This window comes from Pleurodeles waltl, chromosome 1_2, assembly GCF_031143425.1.
Source record: "Pleurodeles waltl isolate 20211129_DDA chromosome 1_2, aPleWal1.hap1.20221129, whole genome shotgun sequence".
Taxonomy (NCBI): Eukaryota; Metazoa; Chordata; class Amphibia; order Caudata; family Salamandridae; genus Pleurodeles; species Pleurodeles waltl.
This window is the reverse complement of record NC_090437.1, coordinates 197,856,460-197,882,066: the sequence shown is the minus strand read 5'-3', so window position 1 is coordinate 197,882,066 and position 25,607 is coordinate 197,856,460. Positions and strand designations below refer to the sequence as shown.

Here is a 25,607-nt window from a genome sequence, read left to right as displayed (position 1 = left end):
CAGAAACAACATTATCCAGCAATACTTCCAGTGAGACACAGGTAAGAATATGTCACTGTCTCACACATCTCATTCTATTGTTGGAGCTAGCATAAGTCTGTCATTTTCACTCAGTGTATGGACCCTGACTTGTCACTTTGCCTTTCCATTTAACAGATGTGGGTCCCACTTTGTGCCCTCTACTATATTTCCTCCAGTCCTACAGCTGTGTTTCATCGGTATGTGAAAAATTAAATTGACATTGCTATATTCCATAGTTATTGCAATTACACATTTGTGAAAGCACAGACTGACTCCAGATTGTTTTGTGATTGAAGTGTGTTTATTTCTGTGCAAATAAGTGGAGGGGGTTGTGTAAAATGGGCAGGGGTGATGGTGGAGGAATGTCCATGGCAAAGTCCAGTCTATTTGTTTCACAGGTGCATTGTCCAATGGGGCATAGGAAGTGGAGCAATGGCAGTTGATGGATGGACAGGGCGACAAAGTGGGACAGAAGGGTGACATTCAGGGGAGATCTCATTTCCTGGCAGGCATCTTGGCAATGTTCTCTGTCTTTTTCCTGGATCTCAGGGACCGTTTGCGGGTGGCTCTCCATCTGCAGGGGGTGGGGTGCTGGTGTCGTGTTCCTGTGGCAGTGCCTCCTGTCCACTAGCGCCGGCAGAGGTGGAGGGCTGTTCATCATCAAGGCTAGTGTCAGGGGCCCCTTGTTGTGCCACAGTGTCCCTCCTGGTGTTGACAAGGTCTTGCGGCACAACTGCAATGGTGACCAGGGTGGTGTTAATGGACTTCAGTTCCTTCTTGATCCCCATATAGTGTTCCTCTTGCAGCCGCTGGGTCTCCTGAAACTGGGCCAGTACTGTTGTCATCGTCTCCTGGGAATGATGGTACGCTCCCATGATGTTGGAGAGTGCCTCGTGGAGAGTGGGTTCCCTGGGCCTGTCCTCCCCCTGTCGCACAGCAGTCCTCCCAGTTCCCCTGTCTTCCAGTTCCTCTGTCCCCTGAACCGTGTGCCCACTGCCACTCCCCCCAGGTCCCTGATTGTCTTGGGTTGGTGGGTTTGCCTGGGTTCCCTGTAGTGGTGGACACACTGCTGATTGACGTGTCCTGGGGACAGAGGGATGGGCCCGCTGGGTGGGTGCTCTGCTGGTGTTTCCTGAGGGGGGAGGCTCTGTGGTGGCTTGTGCCAGTATCAGGGGAACTGACTGTCCCGAGGTCCCTGATGGGCCGAGCTGGTCATCTTGATCCAGTTGTACAGAGCTGCTGTCATCACTGTGGGTCTCTTCTGTGGGGGGACTGGATATGTCTGGTACCTCCTGTCGACTGACGTTGGGTAGGGGTCCTGCAGGGGTGTAAAGGCATGATTATTACATCTGTGTGTGCCATCATGTGCAATGGGTGAGTGACCCTGTACTCCAGTGCTTGCATTCTTGTCTAGGTCTTTGTGTTATAATTGGTTTGGGGTCTGTGTGGGTATCTGTAGTGGACATGCTTGGGTGATGGATGTCCATGCATTGGTGTTACATGCAGGGCTTGGTTTTGGGATGTGTGGGTTGTGTTGGTGGGGTACCTGTGGGTTGTTGGGGTGATGGGTGTGAGTGTAAGGGTGGGAGTATGTGATGGCATGCAGGTGGGGTGGGGGGGATAAGGTAGTAAAGATTTGCCTTACCAGAGTCCAGTCCTCCTCCTACTCCTGTGAGGCCCTCAGGATGCAGTATTGCCAAGACTTGCTCCTCCCATATTGTTAGTTGTGGGGGAGGAGGTGGGGGTCCACCGCCAGTCCTCTGTACAGCAATCTGGTGTCTGGAGACCACGGAACGCACCTTCCACCGTAGGTCGTTCCACCTCTTCCGAATGTCATCCCTAGTTCTTGGATGCTGTCCCACTGCGTTGAACCTGTTGATGATTCTGCACCATAGCTCCATCTTCCTAGCAATAAAGGTGTGCTGCACCTGTGATCCGAATAGCTGTGGCTCTACCTGGACGTTTTCCTCCACCATGACCCTGAGCTCCTCCTGAGAGAACCTGGGGTGTCGTTGAGGGGTCATGATGTGGTGTGGGTGATTTGTGAGGTGGTGTGTGTTATGATATGTGAGGGGATGTGTTGTTGTGTGTTGTTTGAGGTGCGTGGATGTTGTGTGAGTGATGATGTTGTGTGTCTGTGGATGCTGGTGTTGTTTAAGGTAGTGTATCTCTCTGGCCTGCTTTCAATTTCTGGTAGTAAGGGTTTGTGGTTGATGTGGGTGTGTGCCTTATATTGGATTGGGTGTGTGGGTGTGGTGTGTGTATGTGTATTAGGTGTGTGTATTTCGAATTGTCCAATGTGGTTGTGTTTTGTAAATGTGTGTGTATTTTGAGCGCGGCGGTGTGTACCGCCAATGGAATACCGCGGTTGAAAGACCGCCTCGTGGGTCGTGATAGTGTGGGCGTATTCCTGTTGGCGTGATGGTGTCAGTTTTGGGTCGTAATAGCTGTAGCGGAATTCCGCCGCCACAGCAGTGTGTTGGCGGTCTTCTGCACGGCGGGAAGTGGGATTTACCGCCAGGGTTGTAATGAGGGCCATGGATTTTAGTTCCCAACCGGATACAATTGGTTCCATTTATTCTACTAGGCCTATGACACTCCTGCTACGCCCCTCTCCTTAAGGAGTCATAAAAAAGAAAAGTACCAACCCGACTACCACCTCTCAAAATCTAAAAAACAGTTAAACACTATAGTGCAAAATGATAAACAACTACAAATAAAAATCTCCTAAAGCACATACACAAATAACATGGCCTGTAAGTATTTACATCATATAAGCCTCCTAAACTGGATGCCAAAAGTTTGCTTTAGCCACCGTTCAGGCACAGTTCAAACATGCATGGTTGTGTTTTTTTAAAAATAATTTTACACGTTTCTCGTGGCTTACACTGCAGTCTTCTTAGTTACCTAAATATTTCAGCTAGCAGCTACCCAATGTAGACATGAAATAAGACGCCTAATTCACAAAGCCTTTTTTAGTATTTGACCTATATATGGAAATTCACCAATACATCACACTAAGTGGTGAGTGTATGTCCAACACATCTACTGAAAAGGCTGTTTATATTAAGACGATATGTATGAGGACATGGTCTTTGTCTCTTGGTAAGTAGAAGACAAAATAAACAAGCCCAAGTCTTTGAAATCTGTGCACTAACTACATGCATTAACCCCATCAGCTCAGTTTCCACTGTGGTAAAAATGCTTTGCCTTCAGACGTAGTAGGGCGTCAATTGATAGTTTGCAACTCAAACAACGCCAATGGTTATACAGCAAAACACAACATCTATACAACTACATTTATTGCAGAACGCTCCTTCTTTCCTTACTTGCTTCATCATCACTAGCAGGAGGAATTCCATATCTCTGTGGAGCGCCACGTGGGGGATTGTCCACCTCTGAATTACCACACACCCTGCAAAAAAATGTAATTGTTTGTAAGATTCTTTGACAATTAATGAGTTTACCTGAACAAAAAATGCACCGGAACTAGACTTGAGTGTTTAATAGCTGACTAATGCTTTATCTAGTAGAAATTGTGATAAACCAACTTGAAGATAAAACAGACACACGATTTCACGAACCGAAAAAGTATGGTCTAATCCAAAACTAGACTAGCAAATAAACAATCATAACTAGTAAAAAACCAAATGGCACAACACTTGGAAAATTAGAAAATATTGAGAGATCAGGAACTAGAAGAAAATATAATACGAATTTGAAGGTAGGTGTTGTTGGTGATTTAGGGTCTGATCTCGAAGAATAGACTGATCATGATTTTAATACAAATATAACCTTTAACCTCCTCTACCAGAATGGCAATAATAATACAGATACATTTGAAAGTAAGTTAATAAAAATATTGAGAACATTATATAATTGAGTTTATACCTGGGGGGTATAAAAACAGAAATCTGGAGCTAATGGAAGTCAATTGGAGAAAAAGCTGATGACATACATATTGTACGTAAGCCCTCGGAACTACGAGGTACAGTGAAAGTGTAACTAGACAGTTCCCTGAAAAACGTTCATAGATGACTGGTGAAATAACATGCTCAGGCAAACTGAAATTATCTGATGCATGAAATTAAATGTGTAACACTTTATGAAAGGTTTTCAAATAGAATTTTATGATGGTAAAAATGTATTCCTAGTATACAATGTCATACTGTGTATATTTGTATTTTAAATTCAAAGCCCTTAGTAAAGTATTTCAGGCTTTGTGGACAGAGCAAATGTCTCTTAAATAATCAATCTGGAGATAGGTCATGCAGACTGAAAATAATTTTATGCTGCATAGATTATTGGGATTTCTCTAAGGACGTTATTTCCAGGTATGCATCTACAATGACAGACTCACGACACTTAAAACAAAATACCTCCAGTTAATCCAATTTATACTAGGGTGACCAACGAAATGGTATAACTTTGCCTGAAAAAAATTATATTCACTTTAGGATTCATACTACAGACAAATGCAAGGATTGGTTTTAGCCACCATCTTTCTCTCTTCTGTGACAAAGTGATCATTGTATGTTCGGATAAGATGGTGACATAGGGCAAGGTAAATTACACATTTACAGAAATTATGTATTCATTGCTCTAGTGATCTTCATGTAACCTGAGATGATGACCTAGTGTAATTTGATCGATTTGTGGGAATATTACATGCAATGTTGTTAACCTGTAATTTAAATGCAATAAATGTAAAGGACATTTTTATTAAGTAAATCTTAGATTGTTTGTGCTGAATCCCTTTTTTTAATCGGAAATGTATGTAGTACACCTGCTATAAATTCTTTATTCCACTTGCAGAGGTCACTCTCTGCTTCTCTAAACCAGAGAGTTCTACTTTGAGTGATTCTGTGCCAATCCTATTTGCTCAACACACTCTGTGCTTCAGATGGATTTTTTCAGGATTGTAAAAAAATAGAGTTAGACGATACCCACTTAAGGTATTACAAGATAAATATGATGAAGTTTGGTAAAGAGAGACATTTTGATTTGCTAGATATGGCATTCAGGGATTCACTGTGTATGGTAGGATAAACAAGACACATCTCATTTAAAGACTACTAAGTTGAGTGATCAAACAAATAGTGGTCTATCTTGAGAGAACCATTGGGAGTCCAGAGCTTAGATGGGGTTCTAGCAGAATACATAGATTCAGAATATTTAATCACTTCTAAGAAACAATCCAGCTTGAGCGAAAATATTGTCCAAAACTATTTAGTTTGGAGACACAGCCACAAAGAAAACTAGAGCAGCTGATCCTACCCAGAAAGTGCTCAATAATTTTCAATGTTTGCTACCTATGTGCTGTTGGAAATGACCTGCATTTTGCGTGGTATATCCCAAATGTTTTGCCCTCACTGTTTTTGATGGCTGTAGAACTCTGTGCACTTTAGCTCTGATAACCAGTGTTAAAGTGCCTGTGCCCCATTTTAACCATGATGAAACTGACATACCATTTATTGGCATATTGAGCTTAACTATATGTTTGTCGTACATGTTGCCATAGTGTAGCCAAGAAGTGTAAGTTAAAAGTTACATGTGGAATGCAGCACCCATTGTGCCATCCAGAACAGTGACCATGTAAATATGACTATAGGCCAACCAGCTGTAGGCTAGCTGTGCAGAATTAATCTGCAAATTCAACACGTCCGAAAACCCCCTTTTGACAGGTCTACACTTTCTATTTAAATATTCATAGGTCACCAATAAGTAGGTCTTACTGTCGTAATGGCAGGGTTCTTGTAACATAAAAGTAAGACATGTAAAAGATAATGTTAAACATGTCTTTACAGTGAAAAGGCCCTAAAAGCTGTTTTCACTGTAGCAGAGTTAGCTGCTCCATAGGATGGCATTGGGATATAATATTACATTTAATATTGCCATCCCTGCCAAGGAAGCAGTTACAAAATTCCTTGTTGACCTTTTGAAATATTTATTATAAACCCAAGCTATTGGTAAAGTCAGATTTGTAATGAACATTTTGAAAGAGATACTTTTAAAAAGTAAAATTTTCCCTGCTTAAAGCCTCTAGATACCCATTTGCACCTGTCACTCGGTAGCTGAATAGCCCCTTTGATGAGGTGTGAACTTGGACCCAGAGCTAAGACAAAAACTTTGGGTGTGGGGAGGTATTCTGTTCCTCTTGCAGAAGAACCATCTAGGCTGTGCCTAAGAACTTAATTAACTACAAATGTGCCTATCCTGTCACAGGCTGATATAGCTAACACCTGGGCCTGCACCCTCCTTTGTCCTGCTAGTCCGACAGGCAACAATCCTATTGGGAGAGGATCTGCCGCCAGTATTGGTTTTGTGTTACCACAGAGGGGTTGCTCATTTCCCTGAACAGAACTCTAAGGTGGGCAGAATGGCTCTGCACAGGGGAGGAAAGGTTCTGCCATCTTGGTTTTAGGTACAGAGGGGTACTGTAGAATTTGCTTGCAGTAGGACACACGGGAAGTGCTGCAAAAGTGGGTAGGGATTGCCACTAGGAACTCTACTTCTCTTGGTTAAGGAAGGGATTGGAGTGCCAGCCATAAAAGTGTCACCTACCTAAATATGACACCCACTGTACCTTCCTCAGAACAGTTTCTGGATATGTCAAAGAAGAGAAAAGTGCTAGACCTGTTGCCTGTGATCTGAAAAGAGTCTTGAAGACTGGATCTGCTGTCCCTCTTTTACCTAGGAAAAAGAAGTGGACTACAAGCATCATAAGACAGGCCTCCTGTTCAAGCTACAGTAACACAATAAGATACAAGAGGCCTTTCCTGTGAATGCTCAGCTGACCAGTTCCAACTGGACCTGACCAGGACCCTACAGCTGTCCTCTGCTGGAGTGAGTCTGACTCTCAAGTGCTGTACCCAAGGTCCTGGACCCTTGCGGTTGTAAAATGCACTCCTCCTAATCTTTCCAGATACCTGGGATGTAGAAACATTTCAGTCCAAAGACTTTCTAAGGATGGAGCTCAACCTGCCAAATCAATCTGATGAAGATGCATTGTATCTGGGCATAAAAGATTCAGGTTGCATCAGCTCAGAGCTTTTCTACAGCAACAAATCCAATTCAGAAGGATGTCACAGAGAAGGATCAGACTTCATGGAGCCCTTTTCAGCTACAGGCTGCGACCTTGCCGCACTGGAAGAATCTGAGCTTCAAAAAAGTAACTAAGTCTGAAGCTAGCAGTCTTCACCTGTAGGAGGCTGGCCTGTTTTGTAGTGGGTACCTTGAGTACTTACACCTTATACCAGGTCCAATTATCCCTTATTAGTGAAATGTAGTAGTGTTCTAGCAGCTTAGTCTGATAGAGGTAGCTATAGCAGAGCAGCTTAGGCTGAACTAGGAGACATGCAAACCTCCTGCAATACCACTTATAATTACACAGTACTTATACACAAGTAAAGACAATACTCAGTGTTAAAGGTAGTTTATTTGGGTGACCCAAGGTGAAAAATATCTTAGAAGAGCCCCTGCCAACCCAGAAGAGGGTGCAAATAAAGAGTCACAGGTTGGACGAAGACTGCAGAAATGCACCCAAGCAAGATGTCAGTGGGTTCTTGCATGATGAGATGAATGTCCCACAAAGAGATGTTGGATGCAAGTGGTTTTTGGTGCTGGATTCGTCCAACAAGCCTTGGTTCCGGAAAAGTCGTGTTTTGCGTCAAAGTGATGCTGTCTGGACCCAGGAGGGACATGGGGGCCTCAACTCTGTGTGAGGAGGAAGAGGGGGCTCTCAGCACTTCAGAGAGCCCTCAGAAGATCAGAGAGCACCCACGGGAGTCCCAGGACACGGGGACAAAGGAGGTGCAAAATGCAGTTGTTGCGACACTACACAGGAAGGTCCCACGCCGATGAAGAATAATTCAGTGAGTTGAGTGTCACAGGATAGAGTGCTGGGGACCTGGGCCAGACTATGCTTGAAGGAATTTTGCAAATAGTGCACAGAGGCCTCAGGAGGTGAAGAAAACGCGGTGCACAGGAGTACTGTCGTACTCTGGGAAGGCAAGGTCCTACCTCTTCCAAATTGGGACAGCAGGACCTCAGGACGGTCTGTGTTGAAGGGGCCCACCAGCTGTGTTCTAAGGAGCACGCTCGACACCAGGAGATGAGTCCAAGAGAACCGGTTGTCGACTTAGAAGGTACCTGCAAGAGCAGGGAATTGACTCCGTCACTCCACGGGAGATTTCTTTGGTCCTTCTGGTGCAGGGTGAAGACAGCGAGTCCTCAGAGCGTGTATACCATGGAAACTGTTGCAGTTGCTGACTGGAGCTGAACTTGCAGAGGAAAAGTATCCCTTCTGGATACTTTGTTGCTGTTACAGCAGTTCCTGAAGAAGTCTGCAGTTGATCTGAGGTGAGAGGATGAAGTAGTGGCTGCAGAGGATTCCTGCTGGAAACTTGCAAGTAGAATCTGAAGAGAAACCCACAGGAGAGACCCTAAATAGCCCTGAGAGGGAGATTGGCTACCTTATCAGGTACGGACCTATCAGGAGGGGCTCTGACGTCACCTGCTGGCACTGGCCACTCAGAGCCCTCCAGAGGGTCCCCACACCTTGGAAAACAAGATGGCTGAAATCTGGGACACACTGGAGGAGCTCTGGGCCCCTCCCATGGGGTGGTGATGGACAGGGGAGTGGTCACTCCCCTTTCCTTTGTCCAGTTTCAAGCCAGAGCAGGGACTGGGGGTCCCTGAACCGGTGTAGACTGGCTTATGCAAGGAGGGCACCATCTGTGCCCTTCAAAGCATTTCCAGAGGCTCGGGGAGGCTACCTCTCCACAGCCTGTTACACCCATTTCAAAGGGAGAGGGAGTAACACCCTCCTCCCAGAGGAAATACTTTGTTCTGCCTCCCTGAGTCTGAGCTGCTCAGACCCCAGGAGGACAGAACCCTGTCTGTGAGGTTGGCAGCAGCTGTAACTGCATTGCAAGCCTAAGAGAGCTGGTTTGGCAGTACTGAGGGTCCATGGTGGAGCCCCCAGGATGCACAGAATTGGCTCCCCAATACCAGATTTGAAATGAGGGGACAATTCCATGATCTTAGACACCTTACATGGCCATATTCGGGGTTACCATTGTGAAGCTACATGTAGGTATTGACCTATATGTAGTACACACGTGTAATGGCGTCCCCGCACTCACAAAGTCCTGGGAATTGGCCCTGGACCATGTGGGGGCACCTTTGTTGGTGCAAGGGTGCCCTCACACTTAGTAACTTTGCACCTAATCTTCAGTAAATGAAGGTTAGATATATATGTGACTTATAAGTTACTTAACTGCAGTGAAAATGGCTGTGAAATAATGTGTGCACTATTTCATGAAGGCTGCAATGGTAGGCCTGTGGAAGAGTTTGTCTGAGCTCCTTATGGGTGGCAAAAGAAATGCTGCAGCACATAAGGATCTCTTCGAACCCCAATGCCCTGGGTACCTGGGTACCATATACTAGGGACTTATAAGTGGGTCAGGTGTGCCAATTGTAACTGGTAAATGAAGTCACTAGCCTATAGTGACACATTTAAATGAAGTGAGAGCATAAGCAGTGAGGTTCTGGTTAGCAGAGGCTCAGTGACACAGTTAAGCACTACTGACAACACACACATTAGGCCACACACTATGAGCACTGGGGTCCTGGCTAGCAGGATCCCAGTGAGGCAGGCAAAGCACCCTGACATATAGGGTTTTCACTATGAGCACTGGGGTCCTGGCTGTCAGGATCCCAGTGACACATTAAAAACACACTGACACACACTCACAAAGAGGCCAAAAGTGGGGGTGACCATGCTGGAAAGAGGCTTCTTTCTGACAAATGGGCAAAGGTACTAAAAATATCTGGCTGGCAAGGGACCATCTCTGGGCATGAAGTTCAAATTTTTCCCACTCTGAGCTTCACCAATACCTCGTCCTGCAGCTATCCAACTTTGTCAAAAGGAAAGGTAAGGAATGCACTGTATCTATGCGATACAGCGCATTCCTGTCCCAACTGTGCTGGTGCCGTTTTGGCTGCCTTTCGCCAATGCAGGCACTCTAGCACCATGGTGCAAGGGTATCTGCAATGTCAGCAGGATTGTTTTTGCACAGGAAGGGGCACCCATGGAACACGTCTCTGTTGCAGAGTAAGGAAACAGTGATTTGCACTGTCTTGCCTTACTCCATATCTGTGAGGCCATTCAAAAATGTAAAGTCACACAAAGTGGCTTTGCATGGCCTCATGGATATGGTTGAGAGGGTTGTGCTACTGCTGCATCACTAAAAGTGACGCAACAGCAGCACAAGCCTCTAATAAATATGGCCCTTGGTTTCTGTATCTGACCTGTGCTCCAACACGATTGGTCTTAACTTGTACCAATGTCAAGCACAACCACGTGACCACAGTTATTGCTTAACAGTTTTTGGCACTATTTTGAACCTTCAAATTTAACTGTCCATAATTCAGGTTTCCGTAATTAGATGTTCATATTTTTTCTATAATTATATTTACTAACATTGCCTCTATTTTTCTAAAATGGTTTGATGTTTTTCTTGTAGTTTGTTTTGACTTTAATCCTGTTTGAGATCTGCATACATATTTTACACATTACTTCTAAGTTAAATCTCCCTGCTCTTTGGCTTTGCTACGAGGAGATTAAGCTCATGTTAATTTAGGGACTTTAGTAATTCACCTTGACACGGAATTGCGATTATTATTATAGGTTTGTACCTACCCCTTCAACTAATACCCACGTTTTCTACTTGCGCAAGATACATTTGCTTGTGGGTATTCTAAATAGGATTTATTTACATATTTGGAGGTCATTCTGAAAACCAGGTGTAACTGCATCTCTTGAGTAGGTCAAACTTCATAACGAATCTGGAATCTGGAATCATTGTCATTGTCAGTTTAAACCACATTGGAATGGGAAGAAGCAGATCAGACACTTTCATGATTCAAGTGACACAGCATTTTTGAAATCCAACAATAAATTAACTGTTAAACAGTACTGGTAGGTGAAAGTGAAAGTGAAAAAATGAACATGCGTATTTTGCCATGTTTAAAATGAAATTTGGAAGCCATAAGGAAATGCTATAAGTTGTGTCTTAATATGTGTTAGATCTTAGCCTGTGTCGTTTCAGCATTGCTTTTTCTTAACAGGTAACACAAATAAAGGCCCAGATTTATGAGGGCCTAGCGCCATTCCAATGCCACATCAGTGTCATTTTTTTACGCTAATGTGGCGTTAGACGGCCAAAAACACAGCGCCATATTTACAAAGAGGCGCAATGCTTCCATTGCACCACTTTGTAACCCCTTGCCCCAGATTATGCCTGCGCCAGGCATAATGTATGCAAGGGGGGTATTCCGGCTCTGGGAAGGCCGAAACAATGGCGCAAAGAAATCTAGGAGATTTCTTTGCATAATTTTTATTGCCATTTTTAACACCTGCTAAGAGCAGCCGTTAAAAAGAGTCTCCCATTGTTTTAAATGAGCCTCTGGGTGCTTTGAAGGATTAACGTCAACATTTGTGACGCTAATCCTGCAAAGCGTCGGACTAGTGTAAAAAATTATGACGTTAGTCGCCCTGACTTCCGCCATGGTGCGCTGTATTTTAAATATGGCACACACATGGTGAGGGTGGGGAGGCGCTAAGGGGTGCAAGAAAAGTGCGCCACATTTCATAAATCTGCCCCAAAATGCCTTGGGGTATGTCATGTAGGATTTATAACTTGCCAGAAGGCCACAGCAATATCTTCAAATGTTAACAACAGAACTGATTCATGAAGCAAGCAAAATCAACACATGAAGAAGGCAAAGTATATCTTACATCATATCTGTAATATATTGTGCTTTTTTATTAGCATACATTGCCATGTGACTTAGGTGTAATCTGTTTTGTCCTAAATGGATAGGTATCATTATAATTCCACACATGTGTGTAGTTTACACAAATCTATTACACATTAATAAGGGAAGATGTGAGATAATGAACATTTTAGCCTGTGCTTTTCCTTTGGTTAATGAAACACCCCATTTATACCCTTTTTCAAATAAACTATACTGATTGGTAGGCTTCCCCTCACTTTCTAAACAACAAGCAGCTGGTCCATTAATGTGAAAATAAGAGTCAAAATATGGATCAGCTTCATTCGTAAATGTTTATTAATACCCCAAAAAGTTGACAACTTTTTAAGTGTTAGAATACATAGGTTGTCGTTTTACATTTCTGTGACACTCTCCATGGAATGCTACTCTTCCAATTACAGAGAAAATTTACCTGAGCAATATGTACCCTCACACTGCATACAAAACACGCACCAATCATGGAATGTCTAGGTACATTGCACATATATTTTACTTTTATGAATCATATGTAATTTCTGAATATACGCATTTACCTTTTTGGTATATGCCTGCAGTCGCCGGCATAAAAGCTTGTGACTCGGCAGAGATGTTTTCAAAAGGGGGCTCATATCTTGATTTCTATTACAGATGGCAGTTGAGTTTCTTCACGAGTTGAATGTTCCCTTTTTCAAAGTAGCATCAGCCGATGCAAACAATTTCCCATATTTGGAAAAAGTCGCAAAGAAAGGTAAGTATATTTAACTGCAGAACAATGTACCAAATAAAAATACCCACTGATCTTCTAAGATTTAAGTATGTAATTGTAGAATTATTGCAGAAACGTACCATTGCCAATGTATAAGGCAAACAAGAAGGCCCCTAGTTAACCAATGTTTTATATCACTTCATAGGTCTCTTCTGGTACAGAAAGACACCCACATCTCACCTTCACAGATACAATCCCCAGGAAGGTATCAGAGCAGTCCGCCCCATGGCCGCAACTACTACCCCTACAATGTAATTTCTACCGAAGCATAATTGTCAGTTATATGGCATCTGCACCCTCCCACACCCTCTTCAAATGAGCAAATCAGGCCGAGATAAACATGCACTATATTTAATAGATATGTGCAGTTATGAATTAAAAACATGTTCTGCTCATCTTTTTAATGCTTAGGTGCCCAATATTTACAATTGGTCACCTAGGAATCGGTAAATTGAAACATCTTTGCTGGAGTTAGATAACGTTACAGGCCTAAGATGTAGAAAAGTTATTCCTGTCAGTGGCATAGAATTGGTTCGATGAGCCCTTCTGCAGACACAGAAATGGCTATCTTACCCCCAGCCTGGGCATTAAAAGGCAGCTATAATTCAGACAAAGTGACCCCCCCTCGCTCCTGGGCCCTTCTGGCACTGAGCCTGCTGCACTATTGATAGACACACCCCTGATTCCAGTAAGCATTACAGTATTATCAGGTAAAAAACAGTCTGAGTTATCCTTTTAAAATTGGGACTGCTTCATCCTGTGGGGGCCGATTCATAAAGGTATTTGAACATTTAAGTGTTACGTCCGTGACCAGAAAGCACATTCCCCATTAAATGCCAGATTCTGACCCTGTTAATCAAGATTAATGAACTTTTTAAAAAAGCAGATTATACTTATTGTGGAGGAAAATCAGTAAGTTTAGTATAAGGCGAGAGAAAAGGCATAAATGATGAGAATAATGTACTAACTGGGAACCTTTGACAATGTCAAGTTCACAAAACCTCTGCAGATAGTTCTGCTAACACAGAATTTTGATTGCAACATGTGTTACAGGAGTGATATAATAATGTAATTGACCATACATATATTGTGTTTTTTAATGTTACTAATGTAAAGTGGATCACCTACATCTTATTATGGACGGTGCATTTACTGTAGAGAATCAGACATGCACATACATGTGTGTTTTATTGTTTGATTTTAACATGCCGAATTGAAGTCTATCTATCTATCTATCTATCTATCTATCTATCTATCTATCTATCTATCTATCTATCTATCTATCTATCTAAAAAAAAAACAAGAAAGGGATGGTATAGCTAGGTTCTGAATTTACTTGCACAAAACCAAAGAAATTCAGCTGTTAGAGTTAGTTCAAGTAACTATAACTCCCGGCCTAACGTAACTATAACTTGTGCTCTCGCCATGCACTTTTTTTTCTTCAATATTTTGACTGCTAATGTTTCACTGATATTTTTATTGACGTTATAAAAGTTGTCATGAGTGCTGTAATATCTGGGGTAATTAACAGTGCGTGGCGAGGACGCTAGTATAGTTACCTTAGGCCGCAAGTTATAGTTACTTGAAATATTCATAACTAAAATTGCTGAATTTCTCTGGTTTTATGTGAGGAAATTCAGGTCCCCAGGACTTCGGGGGGGGGGAGTAATGAAAATTACTATACATTAAAAAAAATAGAAATTCACTGAAAAACACAAAGGCTACAGGGAAGTTAGAGTTAGGAGAGAAAATTAAAGAAAACCATAGAAATTCACTTAAAAAAACAAAGGTTATAGGAAAGTTATAGTTAGGCTCACATTTTAAATGTACAAAACCATAGAAATGTGCAAGTTATAGTTAATCTCATGCCCTAATGTACCTATAACTCACGCCCTCACCATGCACTACTAATTACCCTACAAATTATGTATCTCATGATATCTTTGATAACATCATTGATGATAATGTCAATGTAATATTTGCAGTAGTAAATTCAGCGTTGATGACATATTTGATACCATTATTGATATCACAGTAGCATTTGCAGTAAAAGTTTTGACAAAAAACTGCATGGTGGGTGTGCAAGTTATAGTTAACTTAGGGCACAAGGAGGACACATTTTTTCAAAGATGTGAAATAACTTTGGCAGCATATGTGAGGAGCAAGATTGCATTAAATGAAGCCTAATTTTGAAAAAACACGTGGCCTTTGGATTTTGAAATATTTAAGCCTGGATTATATTTTGATGTGAGACTGTGATTAAAAATGCTATTAAGCATGATTTGTATACATATGGCAGTCAGCAATGGTATATTGACATTTCAGGTGCATTATGGGATTAGTAGGAATGCACGCTGGTTATGTGTGATCTGTGATTGAAGGCGTGTGATTAAATGCACTGAGATTTGGCTCATCTGTTAGCAAGGCCACTTACGGCAGAAAAGCGTCAGGCTTGATATGCTGCCATTCCAGCTACAATAAAATGCTAGTACTTCATAGAGCTAGGCTTCATCATTTTCTTCTTCTAGTGTGATTAATGTGCGGGACGCTCCATGCCCGTTTTTGAAGCCTCCCTGCAGGGATGGTGGCTCCTATCAATTTGTGAAAATATATATACATATATTAGATACTGGCAGTCGCAAAAAGTATTTTTTGACTTGCCTATATCTTTGTCACTGTTTGATAAATCTTCACAAAATCTTTCAAAAAAGTGTCCCAGAGATTCTTGGAGCGCATGGAAAGTTTTGGGGTTATTTGTCAAGCGGTGACCGAGAAAAAGGGAGCCAAAAAAACATTGCATTTCCCATATTCATTTCTTTAGGAGCATGACATGACTACAGCCCCAGACCACTGGACGGAATTACACCACATTTGGCAAAAAGCTAGCTGTTGGCACGCAGGTTGTGCGTTTTGATAATTGGTGTAAATCTAAGAATCCGAGAAATTTAGGAAAATTCAAATTTGTATATCTCTGCCCACAAAGTATTTGTGAACAAAGACGAGCTCATGCAGGGAAATGCAGTAGTCTGATTGGCTGCTAACACTTCAAACTAGGAAGTAACTAAAACTCACTCCTAAGGTAACTATAACTCGCACCTTCGCCATGCACAGCTAATTACTCCACATATTATATCATTGATGACGTATTCTATGCCATGTTTCATAGTCTCGCTACAACATTTTCAATAAAATTATTGATGAGACAACTGTGCAAGGCAAAGCTGTGTGTTATAGTTACCTTAGGGTGGGAGTTTTAGAACTGTAACTATGACTGCAAAATTTCTAAGGTTTTGTACGAATAAATTCAGAACCTAACTGTAATATATATATATATATATATACATATATATATATATGTATATATATGTATATGTATATATATATATATATATATATATATATATATATTACTTAGGTTAGTGGAGGTCACCACAAGGTTGTTATAGATTTTTGTTTTGCTAATAACTATGGCACCGTTTGATGAATCTTCATAAAATTATTCCAAAAAATGTGACACTCACTTCAGTGTATCTAGGGATGCAAAGACTCTTTGAACTCTCCTGATCTTGTGCTGAGATCTGATTGGCTGCAAACACTTCAAAAAGGAAATGTTCTCAACTATATTGGGACTTGACTTTAGCAGAGTCCCAGAAAAAATGATTAACAAAAAGATAAGGGGTCAGGGTAGGGACATCCTGACTCCTTAGCTCTGGTTCTGAGGTCCCAGAGGGACCCTCCTCAGAGCAAAGAAAGCATTTTTTAAAAACTTTTTACAGTAAGTCATGGTGAATCCGTAGGTCTAGTGAATTTTCTTTAAAGAGTGGGGGTTCCTGCGCTTGTTTAAATGAAGCCCCTGAGTGGCCCTGGAACATCCAGGGGCATTGAACTGTTGAATACAGGGAGCCGCCTGCCCCAGCCCCAGGGCCACAACCTCTCTGGGGTGAATGTCTAATGTCTCTAGCCCTCCCCTGGGCTAATATTCAATGCAATTCAGCAGGCCACCTGGCCCCCTGACATACCTGGGAACCGCAACCTCCCTATTGTCTAATGGGCTATTGTCTAATGATATCCGGGGGATCTGCATGGCCCCCTCAGCCCGTGGACTGCCATCTCCCCGGGGATAATGTCTAAGTAAATGCAGGGGGATGCTCCACCTTGTGCAGCCCTGGGGACTGCCACCTCCCCAGGGCTAATATCCAATTAAATATGGGGGGCAACCAGCCCACCAAAGCCCACGGGACCGCCACCTCCCCAGGGCTAATTTTAAATAAGACATGGGGTCCACTTCAGAATACCAGCCACTAGGACCACCACCTCCTTTGGGCCAATTAAAATGTTGGAGGGGGCCGTGCGGCCCCCTTTGTGGAACCAATAATGGCCCTGTGGACAGCAACCCCCAGGGCCAGCTCCTGCTATGTCCCAGGGTGCCCACACCGGGACATGGCTGTTTGATGTCAAACAGCTCTCACTTGCTGGAAGAGGAGGTTTCCTCTGTTTCTGTACCTGCATAGATGCAGGCAGGGAAACAGAGGAAACTTCTCACATACAGGGAGCTGCAAGTTTAGCAGTTCCCTGTCTGTGACAGCAATGTCTGCTCCTCCAGGAGGTGGGAAGCTGGCTGGGACAACAGAGGCCTTCAGGCTTCCCCCGTGGTCCCCAGTGGTGGTGAGGACGCAAGTTATAGTTACCTTAGGGCACGAGTTATAGCTACTTGAAATAACTAACTACAACAGCTGAATTTCTATGGTTTTGTACGTGTAAAATCTGAACCTAACTACAATGTCCCTGTAACATTTGATTTTTTTAGTGAATGCCTTAGGTTTTTTTAATTCTATTCCCTAACTATAATGTTTCTGTAACCTTTGTTTTTTCTGTGAATTTCTAGTTTTTTTTTTTTTTAACATTAACAAAGATGCCCATTGCCATGCACAGTTGTGGTGGCCAGGGATTTGACACAGGGCCTGGCTCCATAATTCCCTTATTTACTGCAGTATCCTCAGTAGAAAATCCTTCCAATTTTCCACTTCGACTCCATCAAGATGGCATTCAGATGCGGCACACTTTTGCCATGAATCCAGAATGTTAGCACTCTAGTTGCTCATTAGAAAAGTGTAAGCTGCTAATCACCAGGGAGTTAACTGGCAGTCTGCTGCTGGTGTTGAAAGTGCATGTTTCAGTCAGCATGACAGAATGTTTTAATGAAATAGAAGAGAAAGATATTTGACAAACTCACTTAAAACGTGCTATTTTTTCTTTCTAAACCACAAACCATACATTTTATGACAAAATTAACCACCCTCTTTGTATTCCTTCGTAAATTAAATGTTTGATGTTTTACCAGTTTGATTCAATCACAATGGCTTCAGGTGTGACGTTAGTCATAAATGAAACTGTTAGCGCTCTAGTTGTTCTCTAGAACACAACGGCAGGCTGCAGTAGAACACATTGGAATAAACTGACAGGCTGCTTCTGTTGGAAGTCCATATTTTACTGAAAATGTCTGACTTTATTCTCATATGGCTAAGAAAGATAGTGTGAATTTATAGAAAATATGCTCTCATTTTCGCTTCTGGAACACCTTCCATTACCTCCATGGGAAAATCATGAGAAAACAGTTTTCTCTCAAACATGACTCATGAAGTCGTAGCAGGGTAAAATCATCATAGAACACACCACAGTTCCTAAAATTAGTATGGTACCATTAACAAATGATTTATATTGTAACTAAAATGTATTACCATGAATATGTTCTCCTTTTTGTGACTCTTAAAACTCATTTATTCACTACAATGCATTTCAGTGGGGTGCTATAAAATATATTGGTCCCAAGATGGCTGCCATCACTTTCTGGGTGAAGTGCTAACAGCCAATCAGATCTTGCCATGAGATGTGTGCTTAGGCTCTGCCCAGATATACAAATGTTTCCTTTATTTTCTAAAAAACTACTGGACAGATTTACACCAAATAAGAAAAAACTGTCTCTCTGGACCAAGATCTACCTTCCTGCCAAATTCAGTGTAATTCCATACAGCAGTTCAGGCTGTAGTTGTGTCTAAAATCTATATGGAAATCAAAATGGGAAACACACTTTTTTAACCCCCTTTTTTCTCGGCCTCTGCTTGACGGACCACCGTTAAATGTGCCTTTGAGGTCATATTAAGTTAGCGTAAGCAAAGGGCTGAAATATTTAGTTCTTGTTGTTAACTTCAATGTGGTGTTTTGCTGTCATTGCAATGTTCTTTCTTTGCAAGTTAATTCGTGCAAGTCTATAGTTAATGAAAGGTACGATGTGTGTTAAAGATGAGTAATGGCAGGATACTTTGGCAAGGACAAATGTAGTGCTAACGAATAGAGAAGAAAGGACTCCTGTCTGTGTACCCACCCGAGAGACATTCAAGATCATCATGCTGTACAAATTCTGGGATGTGAGGTTCGATGGGAGGTGCCAGATTCAACTGTGCAAAGACAATGGGAAATTACTAGTCTTGATCATGTGGTTTTCTCAAAGGTTCTGTGGGTTAAATTGGTATACACCTAGTTATAGTAGGACAGACTGTAATTAGCCTTTGACAAAAGCAGATTCCCATGAGACTTGGAGGGGTATAGACTTCTCTACAGTACTCTTATTCCTTTGTGTGGCTTTATGCTACACTTCTCCTCTCTACCTGAACTTCTACTGAGGTTTCTGCTGTGCTGACACTTTCCTACATTTCCGAAGAATTAATTATGATTTCCTTTTAGTTTAAAATAGGGTAATTAGGTTAACTTAGTTTTGCCAATGATTTAGCAAGAGGATCACTACTTGAATTCCGATCATCAGATCTTATTTCTTATCTTTGGTATTGCCTCAACTAAAATTCTTTTATACCTCATGCTCATACGATTCAACTTTGCTCAATGATTTACTTCACCTTTGGTAATTCTATACTTACATGGTATGTCCTTGAGATTCAGTTATATCAGTTTGGCTCTTAATTTGTAATAAACATTTGAACTTTATTCTCTACTTTCTGGATCATCATGCTGTCCAAATTCTGGGATGTGAGGTTCGATGGGAGGTGCCAGATTCAACTGTACAAAGACAATGGAACATTACTAGTCTTGATCATGTGGTTTTCTCAAAGGTTCTGTGGGTTAAATTGGTATACACCTAGTTATAGTAGGACAGACTGTCATTAGCCTTTGACAAAAGCAGATTCCCTTGAGACTTGGAGGGGTATAGACTTCTCTACTCATATTCCTTTGTGTGGCTTTATGCTACACTTCTCCTCTCTACCTGAACTTCTACTGAGGTTTCTGCTGTGCTGACACTTTCCTATATTTCCGAAGAATTAACTATGATTTCCTTTTAGTTTAAAATAGGGTAATTAGGTTAACTTAGTTTTGCCAATGATTTAGCAAGAGGATCACTACTTGAATTCCGATAATCAGATCTTATTTCTTATCTTTGGTATTGCCTCAACTAAAATTCTTGTATACCTTATGCTCATACGATTCAACTTCACTCAATGATTTACTTCACCTTTGGTGATTCTATACTTACATGGTATGTCCTTGAGATTCATTTATATCAGTTTGGCTCTTAATTTGTAATAAACATTTGAACTTTATTCTCTACTTTCTGGATTTAATGTGTGACCATATAGGTTATACTGTTACTTGATTTGAAGTATTGCTTTTACTCCCCTTTCTCCCAACGGGACTCCTAAAAACGTATTTTGAATGAAGAGAAGTAAGAAAATGGGCATCAAGCATCTTCAGTTCCCCATCCTGAAAACACTGCTTTACATTGACATCATGCTTGAATCAAGGCTTCAGTGGTTAGGGTCTTGCCAGGGTTGAGCACAAACAGAAAAAGAGAACGGGCACTCCATGTCTGGCCCAAATCATAGCAAAATATCTAAAAAAAAAAACACTGAAAGAAGGGAGTCGCTGGGGAGTGAAAATACAGATATTTTCCTTAATGTGGGAGAGAATGGATACTGTGAGTGCCCCCCTCACTAATGGCTCACCTGCTGACATTCCCTCAACATTCTTCCTAAGCTTTTTATTTGGACAGTTAAGTGCCTTGCCATGGCTGCAGAGTGTTTGCCCAATGCCCTCCAGATGCAAGAAAGAGGAGGCTAGTTCTTCACAAACATCCTTTGTATCACCCGGACCATAACTGTGGTGGAGCAACCAGTAATGAACACATGGTTTTATAGGCCTGTGTGTAAAGACGGAAATCACCCCAATGGCTGCAGTTTGAATTTTAAAATACAGAAATAAACTAGGTTCAATGTTCCGTTGGGCCTCTGGGCCCCACTGACACTGCACCTGCTGCACCAATAGAAGCTACCCCTTGAGAGGAACCTATCAGTGTCATGCTGAAAGTCAGTGCAGGAAATAAAATAACACCTCGTAAAGGCACAATGTATGTGATGAATGATAGGCTTAGGTGAATAAATGTACTGAGAATGACCACGCATGTAATGCTGACAACTCTAGCAGAAAGAAAGCTTGAACTGGTTTCTCAGACTCTTAAACATTTGCCATCAGCTTTAAGTGGAAGTCATGGAAAGCTAAGCAATCTATCTCAGCATAGTATCATGTGCATGTTAGACCTGAATCTCTGAAACAACTCACTGAGTTACTTTCTACACGGCATTGCTGCAGATGCATTAATCACCTGAACTCTTTTACTATTATTAGACACTAACGCTTTAGTTCGTGTCTTAACCCACTGAGCTATATCACTGATTGATACACTGGCCTAGTTGACATAACCATTCAACTCACTGGTATAACATTCCTAATGTTGAAATCTTCAGGGAAAATGAAGGTCACATACTAACATTTTGTTGAGGCTACTAGAGATTTTTAGCCTTCTCAGGATGAATAATGTACAGGCTCAGTTATAGGTAATAAAACGTGATATGTAGAGTGCAAATAAACATGTGCGTGTCACATCCTCATATGAGCAGTCCTCAAAACCTTATTTCAAAGGTAGTAGTTGATCAGATAATGTTCATTCTTTGAGTTCATGGCACTACTTGGGTTACATACGTTGCATGAGTATAAGGTTGTGTTATAAGCTATTAAATATAATGGTGCTTACTGTTTCCAAATATTCCTCTTATAAATAAAATCTATATTTATGGATTTGTGAGGTTGTTAGATTTCACTCCACATTTTAGTCCACATACTTAGGCCCATATTTATACCTTTTGACGCAAATCAGCACAAAAGGTTTACTGCCGGCTAACGCCATTCCAACGCATCAGCCGGGCGCCTTATTTATGGAGGGGTGGGCGAGGGTGTCAGGGGGTGTCCCTGGGGGCAGGGAAGGGCAACTGTGGACTGCTTCCATGGTTGGATACCATGGAAATGAGCTCACAGGTCCCTTAACGCCTGCCCTGACCCAGGTGTTAAAAAATAACTCCAAACTGGTTTAGAGTAATTTTTTAGGGCCCTCCCGTGCGTCATTTTTGCACGAGAGTATAAATAAGGCGCAAAGGCCTTAGAGTCATTTTTTGCCCCTGGAACGCCTACTTTGCATCTCATTAACGCAAGGTAGGTTTCCACAGTAAAAAAATAACTCAGACTCCATAAATTTGCCGCTAGACAGGTCTAGCGCCAAAGTATAAACATGGAGTTAAGTTTGCGCCGGATTTGCTTAAAAAAAAATGACGCAAATCCGGCACAAACAGAGTATAAATATGCCCTTTAGTTCCCTGCAACAGGGCTCTTATACAGAGGTCTTAGGCCCATATTTATACTTTTTGATGCAAATCCGCGCCAGTGCTGATTTGCGTCAAAAAGTTAACGCTGGCTAACGCAATTCCAAAGCACCAGCCGGGCGCCTTATTTATGGAATGACGATAGCCGGCGCTGTGGCCTGGTTAGTGTCAAAATAAATGACTCTGACCGGGCAGCAGAGGCGTAGGGAAGAATGGGGGTTGTGCATCAAAGAATGGTGCAAGTCAGGTTAGAGTCAAAAATATTGACTCAAGCCTAAGTAGCGTCATTTTTTGACGCCAACCCCCATGGAAATAACTTCTGTCTTAGCAAAGACAGGAGTCATGCCATTGTGCCCAATGGCCATTCCCAGGGGACTTCTGTCCCCTGGGTATGGCCATTGGACATAATGGCATGTAGGGGGGCTCAAGTTAGGCCCCCCATGCCACTTTACAAAATAAAACAAAATACTTACCTCTACTTACTGTAGATGGGTCCCCCCATCCATGGGTGGGCGAGGGTGGCAGGGGGTGTCCCTGGGGGCAGGGAAGGGCACCTGTGGACTGCTTCCATGGTCAGAGACCATGGAAAGAACCCACAGGTCTCTTAACTCCTGCCCTGACCCAGGCGTTAAAGAATGACTCTAAACTGGTTTAGAGTCATTTTTTAAGGCCCTCCTGTGCGTCATTTTTACATGGGAGTATAAATAAGGCGCAAAGACCTTAGAGTCATTTTTTGCCCTGGAATGCCTACGGTAGGTTTCCACGGTAAAAAAATGACAAAAACTCCATAAAGCATAAAAATGGAGTTAAGTTTGCACGGATTTGCGTAAAAAAAAAAATTTACGCAAATCCAGAGCAAATAGAGTATAAATGTTCCCCTTAGTTCTAAGCCTCACGCCTATTAGAGACATTATAGACTAACCGCCATTTCTTCTCACTTAAAGCACTGGGTCGAACTGACTAGTTGTACATCTAACTGGAAATATGATTCTAATTAGTTTTGTTTCCTTCAGGGCGTCCAATTGTGATTTCCAGTGGGATGCAGTCTCTGGACACCATGAGTCGAGCTTATCAGATCGTGAAACCCATCAATCCGAATTTCTGCATCCTCCAGTGCACAAGCGCTTACCCATTAGACCCAGAGCATGTCAACCTTCGGGTCATAAAGGTCAGTAAAATGTTTTGACATTTTATGATACAAAAATATTGCCAGAGGTCTTTCTAGTGAAGAAATATTATCATAAAATATATTTAGTGCACTTGAAAAATAAATAGCCAGTTGTTCTGAGACTAGCATTTCAGTAATGAACACATCCTACTACAGTTGGATTCTCCAAGCATTCCTATTCCTGCCAAGGCCCTCATTATGACTGGCCCAATATATAGTGTAATGTTCAAGGCACCTGCTAATACCTGAATCCTCATCAGGTGTGATAAATACGTCCCATTATAAGTTCTATTGGGAGCAACATTTTTACTCCACCAAAATCCACTTTCTGTCCATGATAAACACCAATAGTTTTGATCTGGCAATGTATATCACAAACCTCATAATTGCAAAATGTGCAGCAGCAGGATTTAGCACATATTTTGCAATTAAACAGGTCACTTGTAATCAGGATACAAATAAGCCACAAACAAAGCAATTTAAGCAGAAATACAGTCTACATAACTGTAGGAAAGTACTATCTTTCTTGGCATGTTACTCCCAATTTCTGCCTGTTTTTCAGTGTGTTTTTGTTGTCTCATTGGGATCCTGTCTGTGGCCTATATGTCAGCGTGTTTTACTGTGTTGTCAGTATTCTTTACTATGTCACTGGAGTTCTGCTAACAAGAACCCCAGTGCTTATGCTCTCTATGTTTACCAAACTTGTCACCATAGTCTAGTGACTCCATATTCCAATTCAAATTGGTACACTGGACCCCCCTTATAAGTCCCTAGCATATTGTACCTAGGTACCCAGGGCATTGGGGTTCCAGGAGATCCTTATGGGCTGCAGCATTTCCTTTTGCCACCCACAAGGAGCTCATACAAACACTCCTTCAGGACTGCCACTGCGGCCCGAGTGAAATAATGCAAACACTATTTCATAGCGATTTTCACTGCACCTGGTAACTTAAATGCCACCTGTATGTCTAGCTTCAGTTACTGAAGGCTAGGTGCAAAGTTACTGTGTGTGAGGGAAGCCTTGCACTAGCAAAGGTGCCCACCACATTGTCCAGGGCCAATTTCCCGGACTTGGTGAGTGCGGGGACACCATTATCAGCGTGCACTACATATATGTCAATACTTATATGTAGCTTCACATTGGTAACCCCGAATATGGATATGTGAGGTGTATAAGATTGAGAAATTGTACCTCAAATCCAATTCTGGTATTGGGGGCCAATTCCATGCACGCTGGGAGCTCCACCCTGGACCCCCAGTACTGCCAAACCAGCTCTCTGAGGTTTCCATTAAAGCCCCAGCTGCCGCCACCTCACAGACAGGTTTCTGCCCTCCTGGGGATTGAACAGCTCAATCCCAGGAAGGCAGAAAAATGCATTTCCTTTAGGAGAGGGGTGTTACACCCTCTCCCATTGGAAATAGGTGTTACAGGCATGGGAGGGGTATCCTCCCAGAGCCTCTGGAAATGCTTTGAAGGGCACAAATGGTGCACTCCTTGCATAAACCAGTCTACACCGGTTCAGGGACCCCCAATCCTTGCGAAACTGGACAAAGAAAAAGTGACCACTACCCTGTCCATTACCACCCCAGGGTTGGTGCCCAGAACTCCTCCAGTGTGTCCTAGACTTCAGCCATCTTGTTCTCCAAGGTTTGGGAACACTCTGGAGGCCTCTGAGTCGCCAGTGCCAGCAGGTTACATCAGAGACCCCTCCTGATAGGTCGATACCTGATAAGGTAGCCAATCCCCCTCTCAGGGCTATTTAGGGTCTCTCCTGTGGGTTTCTCTTCAGATTCTACTTGCAAGTTTCCAGCAGGAATCCTCTGCAACTACTACTTCATCCTCTGACCTCAAATCGACCGCAGACTGCTCCAGGAACTTCTGTAACAGCAACAAAGTATACAGAAGGGCTATGTTTCCTCTGCAACTTCAACTCCAGTCAGCAACTGCAACAGTTTCCACAGTGTGCACGCTCTGGGGACTCCCTGTCTTCACCCTGCACCAGAAGGACTGAAGAAATCTTCAGTGGAGTGACGGAGTCACTTCCCTGCTCTTACAGGCACCTTCTAAGTCGACGACCAGTTCTCTTGGACTCCTCTCCTAGCGATGAGCATG

General features: G+C 42.4%; 1 protein-coding gene across 1 annotated transcript in view; it reads left to right on the top strand.

Moving 5' to 3' along the window:
* Positions 1-25,607, top strand: part of LOC138299495 (sialic acid synthase-like) — a 208,596-nt gene that overhangs the window by 80,009 nt on the left and 102,980 nt on the right. The window contains exons 3-4 of the mRNA XM_069237774.1: positions 12,490-12,589; positions 23,340-23,494. Of these exons, the coding sequence (XP_069093875.1) occupies positions 12,490-12,589; positions 23,340-23,494 (255 nt within the window). The remainder of the gene's footprint in view (positions 1-12,489; positions 12,590-23,339; positions 23,495-25,607) is intronic.